General features: G+C 38.3%; 1 protein-coding gene across 2 annotated transcripts; it reads left to right on the plus strand.

The window, feature by feature from the left end:
* Nucleotides 1-475: 475 nt before the first annotated feature.
* On the plus strand, nucleotides 476-22187 carry LOC110068541 (mitogen-activated protein kinase kinase kinase 3-like). 2 transcript variants are annotated; one of them, XM_020775924.2, is made up of 22 exons: nucleotides 476-717; nucleotides 883-1029; nucleotides 4524-4627; nucleotides 5994-6037; nucleotides 6207-6306; nucleotides 7711-7935; nucleotides 8682-8719; nucleotides 9205-9439; nucleotides 10265-10303; nucleotides 11162-11221; nucleotides 11988-12052; nucleotides 12717-12802; nucleotides 13446-13532; nucleotides 14243-14452; nucleotides 14850-14911; nucleotides 15055-15141; nucleotides 15688-15813; nucleotides 17214-17343; nucleotides 17752-17822; nucleotides 18286-18389; nucleotides 18599-18763; nucleotides 20020-22187. In XM_020775924.2, the coding sequence occupies exons 2-22, from the start codon at nucleotides 1026-1028 to the stop codon at nucleotides 20099-20101; spliced, it is 2124 nt and encodes a 707-aa protein (XP_020631583.2). In that variant the 5' UTR covers nucleotides 476-717; nucleotides 883-1025; the 3' UTR covers nucleotides 20102-22187. The 2 variants fall into 2 exon arrangements, with proteins under 2 accessions (XP_020631583.2, XP_020631584.2); XM_020775925.2 differs by having other exon boundaries at nucleotides 9217-9439.
* Nucleotides 22188-23892: the final 1705 nt, after the last annotated feature.

Raw genomic sequence — 23892 nt, forward strand, 5'->3', positions numbered from 1 at the left:
AACATAGAACTCGTTCCTCTCGAACTCATCAGCTCAAATAGAGACGCTATTCGCAAGGCAAGAGAAGCATTTTTGGTCTCCAAGGGTGAGACCATTGAACCTTGTGGGTTAAACAGGCGTGACGAAATTTAATCTATTTATTTATATATATATATATCCGCTTTAGTACACATTTCCTTTTTCTCTATTTTTGTTAACCAGTCATGCCACATAATTTTGTGAACGTTTTATCCTCCAACCCCTTCCGCTAAATCATAATCTTTCAAGGTTACAGCAGTTACACGTGCCCATTTTATCCGGCATCTGGTTTAAAAAAAAGCAAAATAAATAACTTATGAGTGCGATTAATTTTCGGAAATTCGAGAGCATTCCGGAACTTTACGATTATTGACGAAGATTGCCCGATGACACTATCAGAAACTGCAAGGCGTTCCAACCGCGCGGTTTTGCCGCAAGGGAAATCTGGAACGAGATTGCATCTGATTTCTGATAATCGAGCTTTCACAAAATTCACAGTGTATTTTCCCACGATAACTATGGATTCAATCTCCTCTTGTGGCGACAAGAGTTACTTAGAAACAATGGAACGGACTCTTTTTGATGGCATACTAGATACACAGTTGTGTGACGTTGTACCTCTAGACACATCTTCGCATGTTTTTTAAGACGGCGCGCTCTGAACTTCGGCTTCTGCTTGATTGCGGGTTTCCACACAAGGTAGGCTCCAAATTTCGGTTTGTATATTTTGTTTTGCCTTTGTCAACAAGCGATCTTTAAAATGTCCCGCTGGAAACCTCTTCACTGTATCTATTATCTTGGAAAGAATGAGAAAGGAATATCAATTACAGTGTAACTAAATTATGATTTTGTTCATGCCAACAGGGTTATACCGTATTTGTAGCAAGGTTTGAAGACAATTCTGTCGTAGGAGATTCATATGATGGTTCTTTGGTGAAGACTGCCGTGTGCAGTGGAGTGTACAGACTTTGGAAATTTTCCTGCGAGTGAAAAGAGGGGACTTTGAAATGGGTAAGTTATTTACATGTTTTCTAGCCGATAAACCCTGTTGTTTTTTTTACAGAAGACTGTCCAGATACCAATTACTCGCCAGAAGTCTCGAATAAACGTCGCGGTCAGCTTCTATAATGCGTTGTTTAGCTTCGCTAGGGAACTAAACTTGTAATCTTCTGAATGGAAATATTTCCGTTTTTGCTCGCCTGCAAAGAAGATTGTGGACATTGCTTTCTGTTTTGATATATGCAGCGATGAAATTGTGCACAGACATCAGTGTTTGTGTATTCTGTGTAAATTTCCGTTTCGTTGTAACCGGACCATGTACGTGTTTTTCGCTCGTTGTGCATGTGGAAGACAAGACGATTGCGTTCCTTGTCTCGCGTGCAGTCTGGTTTTACTGGAGAGTGTTCTTGCTCGGTGATCGTGTGACAGACTCCCTAGTCGCACTCTCCATTCTCAGACTCACTAGTTATTTATCATGTTTAATTTGGGCACGCTATGCTCACAGATTTTTATACGCGAAATAGGACATTTGATCGGAGATTCTCCGACACGTCTTCACAGATTGATTTCCTTCTGTTGTTCTGATGCAGTACATACACAACGAAAATGTTTTTGACGGAGACTCTGGAAATTTAAGCTCATCGGTAGACGCTAAATAAATTGGCAAGGAAACAGTTTCCGACAAATGTGCAATGCTTTTGTCAGTATACGAGCGATCTACACCAAATGTGAAATGAATGAACGACCCGCAGAGTAGGCTTGCTTGTATAAAATGGGACACCGTTTTCGCACTCCGTTCTTGCAATGAAGTGAGGACTTTTTAAAACATACAAATGTAAAATTTTCGACTTTCTCAGGGAACTTGTCGAAGATTAATCAAAGAAACCGTTTGCTAGTCGATAGCAGTTTTAATATATTTTTATAATATTTTTGTGGTGCGTGTTGTCGCGTGTGGAACCTTCGATCGAACAAAAAAAAACTTTGCCTTAGGAATAATAGTAATATGAGTAACTTGTGTCCTATAAACTTGAGTGTTCTGTTTTCTAAAATGCACCTAAACCTTTGTGTCAACTGTCTAAACACAAGAAGGGGATAACCACTCACTGGCTAGATTTGTTCCATTAAAGAAATTATTATCCGGCGAGAAATTTTGCTTCCATATTAGGGAAAAACGAACCTCATAGGTGAAATTATAAATAAAAATTGTCGTTCGCTAAGAAATTATAATAATATGTCATTACCATTATTCTGGTGTGTTTATGTGGGAGAGAATTTTGCCTGTAAATTAACGTCGAAATTCCTTTCAAAAAAGATCAACAACCCCACGCTAAGCGATCTTTGAGCATTTTGTTACTTTTTGCCAACCAACTGTGTTAATGGGTCTTTGGCTTAGAATGAAAACGAATGGTCATAAAAACAGCTGTACGCAAGACGTGATCGTATGCTGTAGTAACTTCTAGAATGCACCGACAGACCGAATGAAATTAGCTCTTAGAGACCTCAGCACGGCATATCTTGTTTCATTTATTAAAACTCACTCTTTCGGTTTTCAATTCCGCCAGGAGCTTATCTGACTCGCAAAATCCTTTTTATCGTATTAAATACTTCTTTCCTAAACGGCAGCTTTATCTCAGTTAAAATTAATATTCACTCAAAGGAATTAAAAATAACTTATATTATCTGCCTAGACTTGGAGGTTTTTCAGGTTGATAATCTAGTGAACAATGGGGTGACTAATTATTCTGTCTGGCCTCTATCTTTTTCGTTTTGCACACTTATTATGGTAAAAATCAGAATTGATATAAATTTTCTTGACAATCAGTAAAATGCAAGTTACCTTCAGTTGACACTCTGTCACCAAGAAGTCAAATATACAAGAATGGTAAAGTTTTAAATTAAAGTAGCACTTTTTATTTCTTAAGTGGGGATATCAAACTGTCATGCAATAAATACATGTGCCAATGAAATTTGCCAAAATGCCCTCATTACAAATAATCGGTCACCAAAATGGTCAACTACCAAAAAATAGTGGCACAGTTTATAATTTTAGAGAATTTTACCATGAAAATGATTGATTCTGGAATTTTAATTATGTCATTTTGTACATCTTGCAACATGTTGAGTGTGAAAATTAGGACTACTTGGTTGAATTGGTTTTGAAGAGCAAGAAAATAACTGATCATTAGATGTGAATCTCAGTTTTTATATTATTTCCCCCCAAGGTTCTCATTAGGTGTCTAGAAGCGTGTGAAAATTCTGATCGAGTAAACAATGTATCTCTTAGAACCTTTTTAAAATATTTCCCCTTGAGAGCTGTCAGAGATGTGCCCCTGTATGGATACCTGGGGAAATCAATTTTGTCATGGTTTCTTCTTATTATCAAATCCTCACTATAAATTCAAGAATAATTTTGCATCACAGCATTATTGATGTTTAAAAAACATTAATTTTTTAGTTTTAATTATTTAAACATGATCCGTGATTTTATGAGGGTGACATTAATTATATACTAAACTCATTGTCGATGAAAAAGGCATTCAAAAATGTTTCAGATTTTCATGTCTGGACATGATAATTTGTTAATCAACACTTTTATTTCTGAGATCATTGTTTTATCAATGGTGGTCACTGCAACTTTGATTTCGTCAGAAATACGTGTACCTAAACTGACCATCGATGAAGTTTTACTGAACTTTGTGTAGTGTCTTCATTACACTTGGTTACTCTACATGTATTTGAATTTCTTTTGCAAGTGCACTCTACTGTAAGCAATATACAATTTTTCCTTTATATCAGTTCTGATAATACTTGTAAGGTGGTACATTGCCTCTTATCACGTGTCTCCAAGTTGATCATTTTGTTTATTCTCATTGCCTGTGCTTGACAAAGTACTGATATTGTAAGGAAAAAGTATGTGTTCCTCACTCCTGGGAATTAAAAAAATCGGTTTTTGGGAGTGCTAATCTAGAGTGTTTGGGAACGGTCTTGAGTTGTGAAGATTGTAGAGACAAAAGAAAGAGCTTTGTGGCAGCCAAAACAAATTGAAATTAGGGGAAGAAAAGTGAAGAAACTTCAACTTGTCTGCACAGGCTACTGTAGTAACTTTGCTGATGGCAGTTATTGATATAGCTACCAATAAACTAAGCAACCTAGTTAACAACCTCAGCCAGCCTCTCCAGCTTTTACACTTTCAAAATCATTCAAGTTTCTATTTTATACTACAATTTCAGCCTGTGATAAGCTCTTTCACAGCCAACAAAACCACATGTAGCTGGGAGCCCCCTGTTAGGTATATCCCTGTGATCGGGAGGTATTGTGGCTGAGTGTTTAGGGCACTGGACTTGACATCTGGAGGTCATGGTTCAAAGTCCTGCTCTGACCACTCAACTGAAGTTTAATACTAATACTTTGAGAAATGGTTGGCCTTTGGCCTCATTAACTATCACCTCATGGAAATCTCAAGCTCATAATTAAATTAATTGTTAATTAATTATTGTTATATACAGATGATGATCCAGAGAGTGGGTATCTTAGCCTAGGAAGTGACTCATCCAGACCTCAGACACACAAAGGACAGAATGCAAACAACTTTGTGATGCCAGAGCACAAGGTAAGCTTTGATGTCAACAAAGAAATTCTCCATAACTGAATGTCTTATTTTACTGCTTTGATTAGCTGGGAGAAGTTTGATTTGTGATCAAGAAATAATTTGTGATTTAAACCTCAATTCTTAAATTGGAGATAAAATGTGTTAAAGAATAATTTTATAGTTCACTCAAGAAGTTAGATGCCACAAACTGTTTTTTTTGGCCAAACTGTGTGACTCTTGCAAAGTTTGAGTGATAATATCAAGTATTGATCAAAGTTCAATGGCAGTCTGTTGCAAAAATAACAAGAGGTCTTACTTGGAACAATAACTTGTTCCATTGAAACGCACTACTCTTGCCAAAATATTTATTTAGTAACCAATCTCCAGTTGAACAATGTTTGGATAAAAAGCAGCTAAATGGCAGGATTTTAAAATTCTTTTGTGTGTAGTTGAGTGGATAATTGATCTGTTCACCCAGTCCTTTACAAAACACATCACTTTTCATTCCTTTTGAATTTTCATTTAAGTACAGTAATTCAGGTTTGGTAAGTTAGTTTTTGAGCAATCACTACCTACAATGTATTATATGCAACTGACTTCAAGATTACACTCAGAGTTAAATAGAGAGGTTGAACTTGTACATGTACAGTGTATACTAGGTTTGTATACTTAGTCTAGAAATATAAACTTCAAGATTATGTTCAAGATGGCTCTTGACATGCTTTAACACTCCACCAATTGACAAGTTGGAAAGTTTTATTGAATCACGACCTTTTCAACCTTAATAGTATGTGCCAAATAAGAGAGCGTTTAACTTCCGGTCTAGGTCTGCTTCTCAAAAAGGGCCATGCTTGAGCATTGTAATCTATTATTTGTACTCACCTTGGGAAAAAGACTGAGACTTGCTTGAGCAAGTGAGCAAGTGCTAATCTCTATGCCTGTTTATTGTCAAAGCTTGCTTGGTTCATCATACAATGTAGTGTTACACAGTAGGTTTAATCTGTTGTGCATTGAACGTTTTCTGGTAGCAATGTACAGGTATCGCTATAAATTTGAATTTGGAAATAACAATTGTGACTTCCAAGTCTGTAAGTTTCTTTGGATTTTGATCTGTTTTTTAAGCAAGGTACACAATGAAGTGCAAAGGTCATTACTCAGACAAACTTCTAGTGGAGAGTTTAGTGCAATGTTATTAACATTGCACTAAACAGTTAGAGTATTTTGTACTTGCCTTTTGGTCAGGGAAAACAATGATAGTAAACCTGAATTTGTCCAAGGTGATGAATACTGTGGTTTGGAAAGACCTATGTACACGTACACTCTACATAGCAGTCAGATATGAATGAAGTAGGTGATTTTGAGTGCTTTGATACGCTTTTTTTTACAGTCAAATACAGTGCGCATCAAGTTTGAGTTTAGAGGAGAGAGAAGGTAAGGATTGTATCAACGACAAGATTGATATTATGTTCTCTGTGTTATTTTCAAGTTTGTAGCAGCTTAGAACACTGTAGTCTGGGGTACCTTGTTTATGAACAAGGTTCATGTTTGTCTGGCTTACAGCAGGCTTCAATAGTAAATTATTTAACTGTAATTTCCTTAGAATTATCCCGATCTCCAGACCTGTCATTTTGTCTGAGCTGCTATTGAAAGTGAAGACGGCATATGGACAGGAACTCTCTATGAACTATGTCAGCAATGAGGTAAATTTAACTTCATGTACTTTGTTCTTTGAGAATCATCGAAGTACAACCGGTTTGGTTAAGTTGGATGATTGTCTCAGTAGAATGCCAACTAAAGTTGAACCGCACTATTTTGAACTCTCAAGGGAAGCGAAAAATAGTTCAAAATAGCCAATGGTAAATGACTGAAGGGTGAATTCAAGGGAAATAGTTTGGAGTTTGAAATAACAGGGAATTCGAAATAACCTACAGTAATTCAAATTCGTGGGGTCCAACTGTATGTATTAATTTTTGTTGAAGCAAGTTATGTCAGGCGAATATTGTATTGAGATCATTAATTTTTGTGTGGTTGAAACTTTTGTGTCATTTTGTCAGGGAAAAATCATTTTGGCTTATTTGGTTGAAAGGAATTTAGTTACTGTTAATCAACTGAGAGTGATTTCAAAATGTGTTCTTCTGGGAGTTGTAGAACAAAACATGTATCAACCAAGTTGACCCAAAAAATAGGGGTCATGTTGCAGCTCTCATAAGGTCTCGCATGAATGGCTTGAACCCATTGAGAGGACAATAGAACAACAGAAACAATGTTCTCTGGCCCCAAAACAATAACAGCTGCTGCAGTGATGACAAATAGAATTTCAAGCTTATGAGAGCTGCTACACTAGCAAAAAATAGTTGTGCTTCTTCTTCTTCTTCTTCTTTTTTTTTTTTTTTTTAATAGAGTACATGAGGAAACTTTTCAACCAAATCAACCTTGGTTTCAAATCCCAATAGAAAATGGCATATTAATTTGTGACAATGTATGACAATAATTTATAAGTGTACAATAGTTGTTTCTACTGTAGCAGTTTGAAGATTTTACAGTTTAATAATTATATAATATTATTTTGTGTAGAGGTCATTTTCTTGATATCATTTTCACCAATGGTAACATAACAGAAGATTCCAAAGGAGTAAATAGTATAACAAATATACCACACTCAGTACTCAACCCTGAGCTATTCACCAGAATTTTCATTGTGGACTTGAGTTGTACTCTACAGTGGGTTTACTGTGGGAATGCTGGACTTTGTTATAGGTCTATATCAAGCTTAATTACGAGCTTAATTAATTAACTCAAGGAAACTGTCCAACCAAATCAACCTTCGTGTCAAATCCCAATAGAAAATGGCATTTTAATTTGTGACAATGCTCTACAATAATTTATAAGTGTAGTATTGTTGTAGAGGGATGTACTGTATAGTTTGAAATAGCATGGATGTTTTGGGTATGTGACATACAGTATTGGGTACTGAAAAAAGTCACTGATTGTGATTGTTATCGCAAGCATGGTGAAACATATCTCTGTCATTGACAGGGAACAAAGCGCTGTCTAGTAATTGATCATACAAAATGCAATTACTTGTCTATCCATTTCTGTTTCAGATTGCAAATGCAATTCCTCTTTTGACTCAGTCGGATCTTGACAAAGCTATTGAAATCTTGGATAGAAGCCAGCACCTAAACAGTCTTAGGATACTGTTGTCGCTGCCCAATGGAGTCACTGACAGTACCACACAGCAAAAAACTGGCACAGTGAACTCCTTGATGATGCCTCCAAGTAACCCAAAGGTTGGCTCTCTCTTTGGAAATGGGAGCAAGCCATTTTATGTAAGAAGAAGGTTTTGTAATGTACAAAACTATGTATAGTAATACCATCACTGAATCACGTCTAGTTTTGTCTGTGGATAGATCAGAATGGAGGAGTGCATTCACGCTAGTTGACAGTGAAAACCACCTGTAAGAACCTAGTGGTTTACAAAACCATTTCAAAACCCAAAAATATAAGAACAAGTGGTTTCTTATAGGTGGGTTCACACTTAAATTATGAACTCTTGTTGTAGAGACAACACTACATATTATATAGATTCTGTCATCTGTTGTGTTAGGCTTATCATAATACATGCGTGAATAAATACTGTATATTGAGTGACCAAACTCCAATTTATTTATTTTTCTGGTAAGCAACAACTGTATCTCCTTCAGAGAAATTAAGACCCTAATAAGAATCAGCTTAGCCTAAATTGCCAGTATGGACCCCAAAATACAAGAAACTATTTTGCTAGACTTTTTTACTGTATCAGCATCCTGTTGCATTGTTGTCTAGAAGGGAGACATTGCTTTACAAATTAATTATACATTTCATGGAGGCATCATACATAAAATAAATAACTGTTGTGTGTGGTGGTCCCCCTCTGCCTGTTACAAACCCCATCATCACTTACCAGAAACTCATCTCATGGTGTAGCTGTTATACAGTTACATTGCAAGTTACTTCTTGAGTTTGGTCACTTGGTGCATTACAAAATGTCACTCAACTGAATTTTTTAACATGCTTACTGTTGTTGAATCTGCAGAAAAGAGGAAAGCCAACAAGATATGGCTTAGGAATAAGGTAGCATAATCTATTTTTACAGCATTGTATCAATTTACAGCTGCTCATGTGGATAGCACATTTTATCCTCTGGAGGTTAAGGTTCATTTTTTGTTGCCCAGGAACAGGGCTTAATAATTTTTATGACCAAGGTCAACTTAAAATAAAAATTTTGACTGAAGCTGCTTAGTTCTGTTTTTCTTCTTTTTTTGTCCCAACACAGAAAATTACAGGGTTAAACTAAGAGCAGGCTACTGGCTAATTTTACAGTCTGAAAGAGAGCTCAACATTGGCTTGAATTTCACTACAAACAGAGACCTAGGGTAATTTTGAAGGGGCACAGGCCAGAAAGGCTGGTTGAGCTATTTAGTTAGGCTGTTTATTTACAACTAGTTTTTTTCTATAGAGTTCTTGGCTACATCCCCATGGTATGCTAAGTACTTAGAAGACTAACTCTTGTATGATTCAATGAATTGCGATAAGTTCCTGATTAATAAGAAATGAAGGCATCTTTCCAGGTCACAGTCAACTCCTGACGAAATTGCTTATATGGCTGTGGATCCGCCTAACACGCCCAGCCTGTCAAGATATAACTACATCCAATACATGTCGTCAAGCAGCATTAACACTTCAGGACGGAATTCTCCGCCACCGGGATTTCACCATGAGCAGTTCTCAATGACTCCATTCCCAAGGTTTCATCGAGACGAGTTCCCTGCACAGCCTTTCCACATGGTCAGGGTAAGGTCTGATTGATGTGCAATCAAACTAGAGTTTCTCCTGACAGTAAGAATCCATTGCTAAGCAAACTGGTTCGCAAGGAGTGTTTAGAAAATCAGCTGGGGTCTATTGTCTTGTTTTGCATTTATTAACATTCTTCAAACTAACGTGGAAAAAATGTAACAAGTGATGAGGACGTAATTTCTTATTCATTTATCAATCTTAAGTCAAACATGCACCTGGTAAGAACAAAGATCAGGGTTCTCATTAATTTCGGGAATAGAGGGCTAGTTTCATGAAATAGATAGCTAACGCCAGTTTGAGTCCCAAAAGGGACAAGCCTCTAGGGAGGACTGGGGGCATGTTCTCCCAGACAACTTTGATATTTCCTAAAAAAAGTCAATTTTAAAAAGGTCAAACTGCTAAGAATATTAGGATTACCAAGTCATTTTTTCCAATTTTTATCCCATGTTGCTAGCGCAACTGAAAACATAAACCACACCCTGACCCTATGCCTCTTCTCTAGCTACAGCCTTGACAGTCCTGAGACAAGGACAGTCAAGGTTCTGTCACATTCCAAAAAACCTAATAGTATGTTTTCCCTCTTTACAACGTACACATGTATTATTTCACGAAAAATAGGCAGCTAAGAAATCAAAGTAGTCGGTTTCTCAGCTGGTGTCCGGCACTTAATGAGAACCCTGAAGATAGTGATCAGTAAGGACAGACTGTGTTATATTCTCCTTTCTAGCATGAAGGATTTAAGTTGGCTTCTAAGGAGAGTTTGGTTGTTAACATCAAGGGTAAATTAAGTTAGTAATTAAAGTTCTGTTCTTTCCTTTACAGGGTGAGGGAGAATTTATCCCAGAAAGCCACGATCATGTGGTATGTACACCAGGCTTTTAGCCAGATGGGAACTTGAAGTACACTATTTTTTTCATTGACAGAAGACTAATAATTGTGCCTTTCCTCCTTAATATTTATATTTCCTGGTTAAACTGTCTGTGCCAAATTAAATGCACCTTGAGAGTCCTTGAAAGTCCTTGAATTCAAGGCCTTGGAAGTCTGCGAAAAGTGCATTATGCCCTTGAAAATTTGAAAACAAAAGGAGCAAACTGCCAAAGAACTGGTCAAAAAAATATTCTCACCTGTGGAAGAACTAAAAAGGGCTTACTCTTGAACAAACCTGACAAGTGTCCTTTAAACTGGAGTATCCAGTGTTGCATTCTTTAGACTAATGATAAATTTTTTTGTTAGTTGGTGGAACTCTTTGACCACTGATATTTTTTTAGTGGATGGAGTCCTTTAAAAATTGAAATTGTGACATAGACTGCCTGTGATAAGTCCTTGAACTGTTAGTCCAAAAAAAAGAGATTATGAACCCCGTGAGGCAGTATGCCCATGCAAGTAAATAAACATCTCTATCGACACACTTGATTCTTCACTGCATTGAAATGTCTAAATCTCAACCTTGAAAAGCACACACATGTACATGCAGATGTATACTTCGGTGTTCAATTTTCTCATGTAAGCAATTTGACCAGTTAAGCAATTCAACTGTTCAATTACTCTGCCAATCCACAAAACTGAACAATTGACCCATGATGACATAATTCTGGTTGAAAAACTTAATACTTAATTTAGTATTCTTTTTTAGGTAGTTCTGTTTTAATTATACCTACATAGATGCTGCCTTGTTCTTACTAGATTTTCTCAGACAGTGTAATGTTTTTAACTTCACAGGTGGTTCCCAGATTGCAGAGACAAATAAATATGTGGTATGACCCACTGTCACACAGTCAGGTGATGCAAACCATAGCAGTAGTATAATGTATACAAGCTGCCAAATTTTACATACAATGACAAATGCTTCCTTTGTTTGCCATTAAATTATTGATTTCCTTTCATTTTTGGCAAGTTTTGCCATTCAACCCATTCTATATCCAGTTTTTAGCTTAGAGGTTTACAAGTGCCAGCAATATCACTCTTTACCAGAGTTGTTTTTGTTTCCTTTTCACAAATTATTTCTGTAAATTACATTCTCACACACCACTGGGAACCATGCCAAGTCGAACCACACAGCCTCACCTTTATTAACATAAGAACATAATTGTCTTACAATGACACAAAAAGTGGCTAGAGAATAATTTCACCTCAACTTAACACATTCTACAAGTACCTCACGGGTGAGTGGGTGGGTGGGTGGGTGGGGCATGTCAAGGAATGGCAGATAGCAATACAAAAACTGAAACCTTACACAAGCCACATGACCTGAAACCCCCTCGGACACCTGTACCCAAACTCCCAGCCGTGTGTGAGAAAAACGTTTTCCACTTCTTTCGTTCCTCAGCCAACGGAAAACCACACGTATTTACATACAGCCTTTTTTGCAATTGTTTGTAGAGAAGGGAACTATGAATAATTTATGCTTGTATCACAGATTAACATTTTCCTCATCTTAAAGTTGTTATTGACTTAAGTGTGGTATGATTGGTAGAAAGTTTTAAGTGGTCTTTGTGAAAGACTTAACATATCATTGCAATGTCGTGATTGTTGTCTTTTTTTTCAGGTAAGAGTTGTCTCCGGTCCAAGCTCTGAGGGCTCATGGAGAGGATCGTCATTCTCCGTGGACAGGTATGTGTCTGTAATTTGTAGAAAATGTGGAGGAGATATGAGGATTTACCTTCTCAAAACCATTAATAATTCATCAAGTTTATTAAACAAAGGAAATCATGATCTTGGCGGTGTTTGGATATCTGATCTTAAATAGTATAGATTTTCATGATTTTATTTCTCTGTTTTCTCCTTAGTGTTAGTTTCAATTGAGAAGATATATTACATTCGGTAGTGTTAGACTGCGTTACCAAACACCTCAAATTTTCTCTTGAAAAAATACTCCGCTACACATCATGTTTTCAACTCTCTTCTCAATGTTTGGAAGTGTGATCAAACACGGTCTTACGTGTTTGATATGTTACTTAAGTGTCAATTTAAAAGCAAACTTTGCTGTCTCTGTACGTCGTGCTCCTAGATAGGCCATTATTTTCCCAAAAATGTGAACAACAAGTAATTGCATGGGATTAGGCTTGCCAAATATATTTGGAAAAACTAATTCTTGTAAACATGTGATACATGTACATGTAAGTTAGCCTCCAATGGTTGGTCAAGTTTTGAGAATATGTTGAATGTGTGAAAATGATAGGATGACCTACATGTGTAGACACAGATTAAGTTTCAGGGATGAAACCACTGTAGACCAAGTGAAATAATTATTAATATATTTTTATGTTTCTTTCAGTGGTGGAGAGATGCAGTCATTTCATGACTCAACGAGATCTGCATCGAACAGTTCACTGGTGCTGGCTAGTGGGATGTTTTCCTCAGGTTGGTGCTGTTCAGCAGGAATACTGATAAGTTTTAATATTTTGCTAATGTATTTTACATCAGTGACCCAAATAATGCTAACCAACTACATGTATATTGATGTGTGTGCATTCCCTTTCTGTGCTGCTTCATCAATAATTTATATACCATACATGTACAGGTAGTTGTCAGTATGTACCGATTTATGAGGCACTGCATTTCAGTTCCTGGTTGTACATCAATTTCATGTTCAGAAAAGAAACAGATGCTTAGAAATCAAGGTAGCTGGGAGCATTTCTTTGGTCAATAGATGCATTTCTGGCAGATCACACAAGGTATTCCTGAGCCTTTTATATTGTTCTCTGGGCCTTGGATGTTTTCACAAATGACTCCAGATATCACGCATGAGTCAATAAGGTGTGAAAAGAAAAGGGTAAATTGTTATCAAAACACATTAAATTGCTCAGTCGTGTTTTATAAAGCTCATCAGATACTCAAGAAAACAAAGAAACAAAATGAAGTCTTTAATATCTGCTCGTCTGATAAAGAATTTCTCATGCTGTCAGACGATCAAGCAAGTGGAAGCTACTTTCCCTGTTGATGCAAAGTTGGATAATTTGAAAGTCAAACTTAAAATGGTAATGTTTTTTTTCTCCATCCACAGAAGAGGATTTATTAGATTCAAAAGCTCATACATATCCCAGAAGAAGAAGTCACACAATAGGAAGTTCAAATGTTGACTACAATGATGGTATGAAAATGAAATATGTAGTTACATGGTCAAGACACCATCACCTGTTTCAATTGTATTTTTTCCCATTGACTAAACCAGACTATTGGCTGGTTGAGGACAGAACCGCTAGATTAGAGTCTAGCCAGGGTTAATATGTTGTTGTTAATAATGGCACATGCAATAACAGGTATATTACCCTTACAGTGTGTCGTTCCACATGGGTGTGCAAAATGGGTCCAGGCAAACTATTAGAGTAAGATGAGATAGTGTTAGGGGTAACCTGTGATGGACTAGTATCCCTAAAGGGCTTCCAGGGGAGTGTCAATTTAACTCCAAGCCGTCTCACACTACTGAAACCAGAGTTAATTGCTGACCGTACTGACCCATCAGGCTGGGAGGAAGGCACTCTGTCTGCAGTTTTCAATTATCCTTTACAAAAATTCAGTATTGTGGCAGATGTTTCACTCAACTTTGGCTCATGAAGTTGCACACAGCAATGTGCAAAGAAAGATGTGTAAACCTGGGGCTGGTGGATTTTGTAGTCCGCCTAGTGGATTCTATCTGTTGCTTGCCTGACAGGCAAGTGAAAATTCTTGTATGGTGTAGAATTGATTTTCTTTGCACGCGGTGTGGATGAACATCTATAAAATGCTGCCAACAGCCACTACAGTGCTGAAATAACTTATTCCTGATCTCAAGCAATAAAATCAGTCTCTTTTTTTCTCCAGGAAACCAGATGTACAATGGTACTCAGAATTCACGGAAGCCTATTCCTTTGTCCATGAGAATAGACCAGCAGATTAGTCCTGCTAGCAGCAGTAGCAGCAGTAGTGGCTTGCTGGCGGACATTGATATGGGAACGAGAAGACCAAGACGAGAGTCTGAACTTGAGGTTGCTGTTCAGAAGCTTAAAGACATGTCAACAACAGGAACCAAAGGTGATAGTGAATATCTTCTCTTTGTGTATCAAATTTTCTAGTTAAACAGACTTCTGTGTACAGTATATAGACCAAGAGGAGTGAGGTCTATCTATTTTCACGTCCACCCCTCCCTCAGACAGTCAATAATCATTGTGTAGTCTCAGAAAATATCCATACCTTCCCCACGGAAGGGATTTTTTTCTAAGAACCCCCCCCCCCCCCCTCCACCACCACCACTCTGGAAATTCCAATTAAGCTTCATACATTTCTTTGATTTTTTTGGTCTTGTGGAACCCCCCAAGCCCCCAAGAAACTCCAGTTCCTTTTGCAGGGGGAGTACTGCACATTTTTTTCAAAATAGTTAGATAGCCTTGTTCATCTCTAAACCTAACTGTGTCCTTGTAATGTTCAATAGTACTTGAAGTACCCAGAAATTGGACAAAAGGGAAACTCCTTGGAGCAGGAGCTTTTGGCCAGGTAAATTATATAAATCATGAATTTTGAGCTTTTTTGCAATAATGTTCAAAATCTACAATAATGCCACTTTAAAAATCGTTGTCAGAAAACTACACTTTAAGAGAAAAGACCGTAGTTATATTTTGCTGTTTTTTTTTCTCTAGGTATACATGTGTCATGATCACGACACAGGGAGTGAGTTAGCAGTCAAGCAAGTTGAAGTTGGGCTTCTCAACTCAGCAACACAGAAGGTTTGTGGTCAAACTCTGTTTTCTCTTTATACCACCAATACATTTTCAACTAGGTTGGTGATGAGGATTTAGAAAGTCGTGGGTTTGGTGATGGAACTGTGATAAGCCATCAAAATCTCAGAACTTGATGGAATGAAATGTTGTTCCATATTGTAAGGAGAGTTCGTATATTACATGTAAACAGGACATAGAGCGTTTGAAAGGCCCTTCCTCCCCTAGTGTTTTCTGTGATAGCTGTTACAAGATTGAAAATTCTCTGTCAATCATTCACCCGCTTTATTTATACAGCTTGTTTGGCCGTGCATAACTTAAAATTTGTATGACACTTTTAGATGAGGAAAAAATACTCATCCACGCACATGCGATGAGGTCAACTTTTAAAACAGTGAAATTTTGTAACCTTGTTAATCAAAACTTAACTAAAAAGATGATTTCCGTGCAGGTTATTGATCTTCTCAACTAACACATTGAATGAAGAATTTCTGTGTTTGTAGGGGTTAACTTTGCATTTATTGTGTAGTGATATGTTTACTTGTTGTTTTGTAGGAAGTAAAAGCCCTTGAAGCAGAGATAGATCTTTTAAAGAATCTAAGACACGACAGAATAGTTCTTTACTATGGAACACAACAAACAGACCTTCACGTCTATATATTTATGGAATTCATGCCTGGGGTAAGATTTGTTTTGAAATTAATAGTTCTAAAGTGCTATTCAAATCTAAACCTCGTATAATGTGTTTCTAGCTTTCTGATTGGTTCACTGAATGTTGGTTACAAGCCATTATACCTGTGTTTGACCGTATATGAAAAATGAGTTCGGCAAGCGTTGCTTAGGCCCGTCCACATTACGCCGGAGAAATTTGAAAACGCAGCTTTATTTCTACTGTTGGCCTACAGTCCACACTAATCCGTCACGAAAACGGAGCTTTTTAAAAACGTTCTACAAAGAAATGCCTGTGTGATTTCCCTCACCGAGTTTTCTTCAAGCACAAATCCTAAATGACTGGTGATTGTTGCGTTTTTTAAGTTCTCCGTTGCAGTGTGGACGGCAAACATTTCATACGTTTTCCAAGTGAAAACGCCGTTTTCAAAATTCCTCCGGCGTAGTGTAAAGAAAAGTTCTGTCCGAAAAAATTGGTGAAAGCAGTAAATTGAGAAGCTTTCTGTCGCAAATACACAGGAAATAATAGGCAATGGCGAATGTCAATGATGCCATCCCGATACTACAAAATGTCACAATTTATAACTTGACTTTACGTAGAGTATGATACGAAACATTTAATCGAAAGGGCTAAGCTTGTAAAAGTAAGTCAACAAAAGCAACTGCATAAAGCACAATATCGTTCAGTTAGGGACAATGATTTTCAGTACCAAATTAAGCTTTACACTCCAGCAAAATTTGTTACCTGACAACTGATTCAGGGCAACACAATCTGTAGTCTTGATGATGACAAGTAAATTCTCGCTTCATTTGACTTGAACCAGCTCTTCCCGTAAACTTGGTTTTGTTTGTCATATTTTTCCAAAATGAAGACAAGTTTGGAGGTTTTAATGCGAAGAATACTTGTTGACAAGCTTTATTCAACTCAAAACGTGAACAACGCGTGGCAAATTTTCCCGCCTTTTTTTTGACTATCACTTCGTTTAAATCAAACTGAAATGTCTCCGTGATATACACATTCCATTCTCCGAGGTGATTATATAACAACTCGCCTTTGTTAGTTATCATATTCAACGTGGGCTTATGGTAAAATTATTAAATAACCCTAGAATGTATGAGTGTTTTCCCAAAGAATCAAATAATACTTCATGAGACCTAGCCTGAATCAGCAGTTTTCTTTCTTCATGCGCTCGCAACACACCTTCGGTTTGACTCGAAATATTTCATTATGATGACGTAACCCTACAGAGATCCGTTTGGCGCCTGTGATTGGTTGCTTTTTGAAAGGGACGTTGGAGGTTTGGTGACTGCGGTAGTTTCCAGTCCTTTTGGATGGGTCTATTAGCGTTTTGTTTGACAGTATTCGTTGCTGAATGTTCTTTCTGATAGAGACTAACTCATGCTTTCTGCAGGCATCAGTTCACGATCATATCAAACAACACGGAGCTCTCAATGAGAGTTTGACAAGAAAATACACCAGGCAAATTCTGGAAGGGGTGTCTTTCCTGCACGCAGCACTCATTGTGCACAGAGATATCAAAGGTAAACTCTCTGAAGCTAAATAGCAGGCAAGAATTTTGTTAAAGAATGTGGCTGCCCAAAATTCCTCTTTTCCTCCCCTCACTTATTGGAGCTAGTAAAGAGCTTTATTCAAACCGCCAGCTCTCCCCCCCCTCCCCCTCCCCCCTCGCCCACTTTTAAGAAAGCATAAGTCCATCGTAACTTTGTTGCCCCAACCCCACCCTCTTTGAGCAAATCTTGATCGGCCACGAAACATTTCTATACGAACTGATATCGTTCTGTAATTGTTGCAATACATGCGTTTTCATGAAACTATATTCTACATGTAGTTGTGTGTAGCATACAATGATACCTGCGTGCATGTAAGAAAATGTGTTACTTAGTTATTCTGTAACACTGATTGTTTTACACATTTGATTTCTTATCAAGGTGCAAACATCCTTAGAGACCTTCGAGGAAATGTGAAACTAGCAGACTTTGGAGCCTCCAAAAGATTACAGGTAATTAACAGCATTACGTATCAGAGTAAGAGCTAGAGTAATGATTTTCGTGCGGTTTCAACCTAAAATGGTTCCAGTGTGGCCATTCAAATGAAAGCTATTGAGCAGTACTTTCATGTGGTACTGTTTATTATGCTGCACAAGGTGGTTTTAACTTTGAAGTTTGTGGATGAAACACTAGTGGCTGACCATTCAAATGAAAGCTATTGAGCAGTACTTTCATGTGGTACTGTTTATTATGCTGTACAAGGTGGTTTTAACTTTGAAGTTTGTGGATGAAACACTAGTGGGTGACCATTCAAATGGAAGCTATTGAGCAGTACTTTAATGTGGTACTGTTTATTATGCTGTACAAAGTGGTTCTAACTTTTAAATCTGTGGATGAAACTCTAGTGTGTGACCATTCAAATAAAAGCTTTTGAAGAGGACAAGGCTATTTTTTAAAATTTATTTGTATTTGCAGACAATTCGCAGTAAAACAGGTTTTCGATCTGTTCACGGAACTCCATATTGGATGGCTCCAGAGGTGATAAACGGAGAAGGTTATGGTCGGAAGGCTGATATCTGGTGAGTCGTCATTGTCAAAGTTTATGATGCGCTGCGATTTTCTCTTTTCCATGTCATAACAAATTCAAATAGAACAGTCAGGAGAAAACAGGATCTAATCACAAAAACTCTTGATAGAAAACTAATTTCTCCACAGATAACTTATATGAAATGTAACCAGAACATTTAGGAGAATTTTCTTTCTGAAGTTGTTTGTCTGCCATTCGCAGGAGCCTTGGCTGTACCGTGGTAGAGATGTTGACAACCAAACCCCCATGGTCGGAATTCGAGCCAATGGCAGCCTTGTTTAAGATCGCAACGCAACCCACAGAGCCTTCATTACCGCACGACCTATCAGAGGATGCCAGAGAGTTCATTCAGTCCACTCTTACAAAGTGAGTACTATCACTTCGAATAGCTGGTGTGAAAGGGGAGGGGATAATTTTATTGGCCAGTTTTTTGGTAAGGAAGGGGACAGGAGGGCTTTTTGAACAGGAGCTTTTTCAAAGAAAAAAACACGTCCACGGAACAAGACTTGCTTGAGTCTAGAGGTTTTGCAAGGTGTGTGTATGTATCTTATTCTGATGACGCTAGGATAATGTGAAATCTTTACAAGAGCTCATGCTGTTTGACGGGGCATTGAAGCAACTCAGTCACGGTTTTTTGGCCACGTACAAAATTACCTTTTAATCGAAGGAAACCTGAAAATAGTAGTTTACTAAGAAAGAAAACAGCAAAGTGATAATAATAAACCATAATGGAACAAGAATAGTTAAGGATGGAGAAGATTAACACGGATTACAGAACTACGAACTTGAGAATATTAGGCTAACTTTTTCAAGATGCACAAACTGTGACGTAGCTACTTTAAGAATCAACAACAGATCGGTCACATTTATGATGCATCCACGCTGAGAACGCGTTCATTTTGTGCGCACATTATTTTAAGTGCACCTCGTATCGTCACGGAATCAGTCAGAGTATGATGTAAAGGCCTCTAAAGATAGCCAGCGTTAGCATGGATGACAGGGAGAGGAAGAAGTTGTAGGGAGGAGCGCAGACAGAGGCAGAAGTCGCAACAGTTGAGTAGGGAAGCAGTGATAGTAAAAGAAACAGTGGCAGTAACAGTGGTCATGTTCTTGGAAGTAACCACAGTAGTGGTAGCTGTACTGAGTGGTAGATACGCTAGTAGTATTAGAAGCAGTGAAGTATTACGTCGTAACAGAACCAGCAGTTGTACGAGCGAAATACGGAGGTAGAGGCTTTTGCAGAAGCAGGTGAAGTAATACTAGACGCAGCGAAGTTAGGTTTATTTAGTGTTGAAAACAGCAGGTCATGGTAGTGGCCGAAACAGGAACTGGAGGCAGTAGCAAAATGGAGAAGTCCAAAAATCAACAGTAGCGGTAGTGAAGGGGGAACGAGGAAGCAGTTGTGGCAGTGGTAGTGACATCACTGGTAGCAGCAGTAGTAGGGGCAGGACCAGTAGGCAGTGGCAGCGGCAGTAGTGGTAACGGGAGGCAGTAGCAGTAGAAGTAGTGGTAGAAGCCTCCAGAACGTTACAAGCAGTATCGTAGTTACAAGTAGTTGTGCGGGTTTTGCAGTCTTAGTTTTATCCGCAGTGGCTTAGTTATGTTGTTTGCTGGTTTGGTAGGGACTCCACGCAGCGGCCATCCGCAGATAATTTGCTTAACTTCAGCTTCGTTATAAATTCCGCCGTGACAACGTGCCTATGACGAAATCCGACAACGACGGAAGGTAATTGTGGGAAATGTTTCTACATGGGCACCAAGTCGAATGGTCGACTTCATCGCTTCGTTGCATCCTTTTGGACAACTACCAAAGGCAAATCGTAAAGACACCGAGAGGCAAACGTGTGAGAACAATGATGCAGTAATTTCTTACTGAAATTTTCAAAGACGGATTAGAGAAACGTTACGGAGATCAAGACGTCAGCTCGTAGAATTTACAGTCATTATGGCGGAGAAATATGGGATGACTTAAGGTGAACTGTCATCTGACATTTTAATTTAGGAGAGTTGATTCTCTGATGGATAATTAATATACGACGTCGTGTTGTAATAATTAAAAATTTTTACTGATCATAGATATTTTAGTGGAGAGTTTACTAAACGTTGAAATGCAATAAATGAAGAACTCTCGCTCGTGAGAAATGATTCAACTAATTTTACTCTTTAGCGTAAAAGGCGAATTTTCCAGTCAAGATTCGTATGGTTTTATTCCCCATACGACAAAATAATTATATACCTGGCCAAGGGACGCTAAGAAGAAGTTTAGAAGTTATTGTACTTGTGATGTTTATAGAAATTATATTCTTCAAAGTCCAGCCCGACGTTTTACTGAAAATCTATCGAAAATTTACCGAAAATTGATCTAGCACACTCGTGAAATGTTCGTTGTGAAAGTCAAAATTTCATTGGCTTCGAGTTCTAATTGGTTAATTGCACTTTTGGGGAAGTTGCTCGAGTATTTTGGATCAGTTTTATGGTAGATATTATAGAACTGCATGCTACTTTGCGCTGGACTCTTGAACTCTGCCCGTGTTAAAACAGGGAAATTCCATACCTAGAAAATTGAAGTAAGTAGGAAAATGGCATGAGTTTTTTTCCACACTGCAACAGGCTAGGTTTCTAGTTGATAAGTGGAATCTGCCTCTAGTTGGGCCTATGATGATTTGAGCGTGTGATTTAATCCTGTGTATTATTGTTTTGAAGAAAAATTTTGAAAATGCATGTAAATGAGCGTAAAAAAATTGCGTTTTTATGAAATGTAAATAATTGAGCTTGTCAAGCAGAGCATTTCCGTTGTTAAAATATTTTCTTTTTTACGTGCGATTTTATATTAAAACTCGCTTCAATGAATCACATGCCATAAAAAAGTGTATAAAATTGTACAATATTGATGTAGATAAAGTTGAGGGTGTAGATAGGTACATTGTAAAGAAATAAATTTGATGGTGTTATATTTCTCAAGCTATGATAAACCCAAGAACGAAGTGTAGAATGTAAAGACAACCTTCTTGGTCCGAATTTCACTGCTGTTTGCTCCGCCTGGGTTAAATTAACGGCTTGGGTTTTTAAAATGCTCTACAAGGTGACTTCAACTTTTACCTCTTTAGTGCTATTCAATTTTTGTTTTCCCCATATAGGACTTTTAGAAAATGTTGTGTAGGCTCCCATACGAGGTCACGGATTACACTAACTGTTAGTACTTGGGAAGAATATTTCTCGTCAAACGGTCTTGTACAGCATTATTAGCTAGCAAAACCAGATGAAATGACTGCTCATTATAATTAGCTTTCATTTGAATGGTCACTAGGGTTTCGTTCGCAGACTTTAAAGTTAGAACCACCTTGCACTGCATTGTAAACAGTACCACGGAATGTATTTCTCAATAGCTTTTATTTGAATGCTTACACTCTAGGATTTCATACACACACTTTAACGTTAGAACCACCTTACAGCATAATAAACCGCACTACATGGAAGTATTGCTCAATAGTTTCATTTGAATGGTCACACGCTACTAGAGTTTCATCCACAGGTGGCTTAAGAGTTGAGGTTTTCACTGCTGAACTGCAAACTAAAATGTCACCTTTTAGAAGGCCGGTAGTTTTCTCAAATCGTAAGCTGTACTAAAATTAAACTACTAGTTTTGTTTCGTTTTGAAGTCCTATGTGCTATCATATGACTGCTTTCAAGAAATCATTCTGTCCAACTTTGTTTTTGGGTAAATAGCTTGAGATGGTGAAAAAATATTCTTAGTTTAAATAGAAAACAAGAAATAAACTATTGAAATCAAGTTACCGTCTATTCAGTTTGACTTGAATATACGTGGTGATATCAATTCTACAGTTAGAGGCTTTGGGCCCGGGTAAAACGCCGCACTTCACATGAGCCGAACCTAATTCAACCAATTAGGTACATGTAAAGTTCGGCGTCTGACCCAGTTAAGTTCGACTGATTTTATTTGGAGCGGCTGAGGCGTTCTTCGCGCCTGGCCAGCCGTGAATAACGCCTGAAGATCGTCTTTGGGTCAAACGGCGATCTTCACATGAGTCGAACCAAACGCATAACCAAAGGGTTAAAGGCGCCATTTTGACGTTACCTTGAAAAACCACTGAATAAGACCGCTTTTGTTATTTATTTGGTGTAGCAGATCGGTTCGACTGAATTAAGTTCGACGTTTGACTCAAACAGGCGTTCTTTTAATTATTTGAGTCGACCCAAATTGTCATTGGGTTCGGCTCATGTACGCCGTTTGACCCGGGCCTAAGTTGTCAGTAAGGTTCAAAACCATACACGCTTTCCATACTAAGGCGCGGTGGCCTGATGGTTAGTGCGCTCGTCCCCGGATCATGTGGTTCGGGTTCCAGTCCTTGTCGGGGACACTTTGTTGTATTCTTGGGCAAGACACTTGACTCTTCCAGTGCCTCTCTCCACCCAGGAGTACAAATGGGTACCGGCGGTTAACCCTGCGATGGACTAGCATCCCATCCAGGGGGGAGTAGAAATATTCCCAGTCGCTTCATGCTACTGAAATCGGGATAAGCTTCGGCCTGATGAGCTACTTCATGGCTCGTATGCAGCCTTACCTACCTTTACCTGTCCACACTAGTCTGGATAAATTTGAAAACGCATTTCGGTTTCATCCGGTTTGCGTTCACCGAGAACAGAGGCTGTTACAACGTGAACGAAAGGCCCAAAAATAGAGGGAAAAAAGTTCGTCGTCAAATTTACCCCGGTAAGTATGGACAGGGCGTGGTAATAGATCGCGGCTGCTGTTTCCGAGAGGAGTTTTCAAGCGACCTTGCTCTCCAAGCATGGGTGCACGATGTTCTATTGCTGGTTCATAAATTGTGGGTCGTGGAGCGGAGGAAGGGGAGATTTCGACCTGGTTGTTGAGTTGTAGACAATTTTTTTTTACTCATTTTAGCTTACCGTGCTTCCCTTCAGTCGCCGTCCGAGGCGAGAGGCGTAAACTTGAGTGTTCAAACTCGATACTCCAGGCCAGACAGCGCCACATACCGCGGTGAGATTCAGTTGGCACTAAGTAACTGGATTTGATCAAATAGAGATATCAACTTCTTTCCCCCACCGCCCCGCACATTTGCCCCGCTAGCCGGACTGGAATTTGACGTCAGCCGGCTGTTGGGGCATTTGAAACCAATGGAAAAGCGCAGAGGAGAATTAGCCTCGAAGTCATATGGTCAAGCAACACCGTTTTTTGTAACGTGGCAGGGAAAAGAAAGGCTTTCAATAGAATTGTGCTGTGTTTGAAGGTAACTAAAAAGTTGTGGTTATCAAACTGTAATCATTTGGATATTTTGATGGTATATATAAAAACAAAACTTTAGTTACTTGGGGCGCAGCTGCGTGGGGAAGGACACACGTAAATTTTGGATTGGTGTGTACCGCGAAGGGTCTTCTCGACTCCATCTATGGATCACACTGGGAACAAAATGCCAACACGGGCAAAAATGATACCCTATTTAAGGATCAAGAAC

Source organism: Orbicella faveolata, unplaced genomic scaffold (genome assembly GCF_042242905.1).
Source record: "Orbicella faveolata isolate gen_17 unplaced genomic scaffold, um_ofav_v1 contig_27, whole genome shotgun sequence".
In the NCBI taxonomy this organism is placed as follows: domain Eukaryota; kingdom Metazoa; phylum Cnidaria; class Anthozoa; order Scleractinia; family Merulinidae; genus Orbicella; species Orbicella faveolata.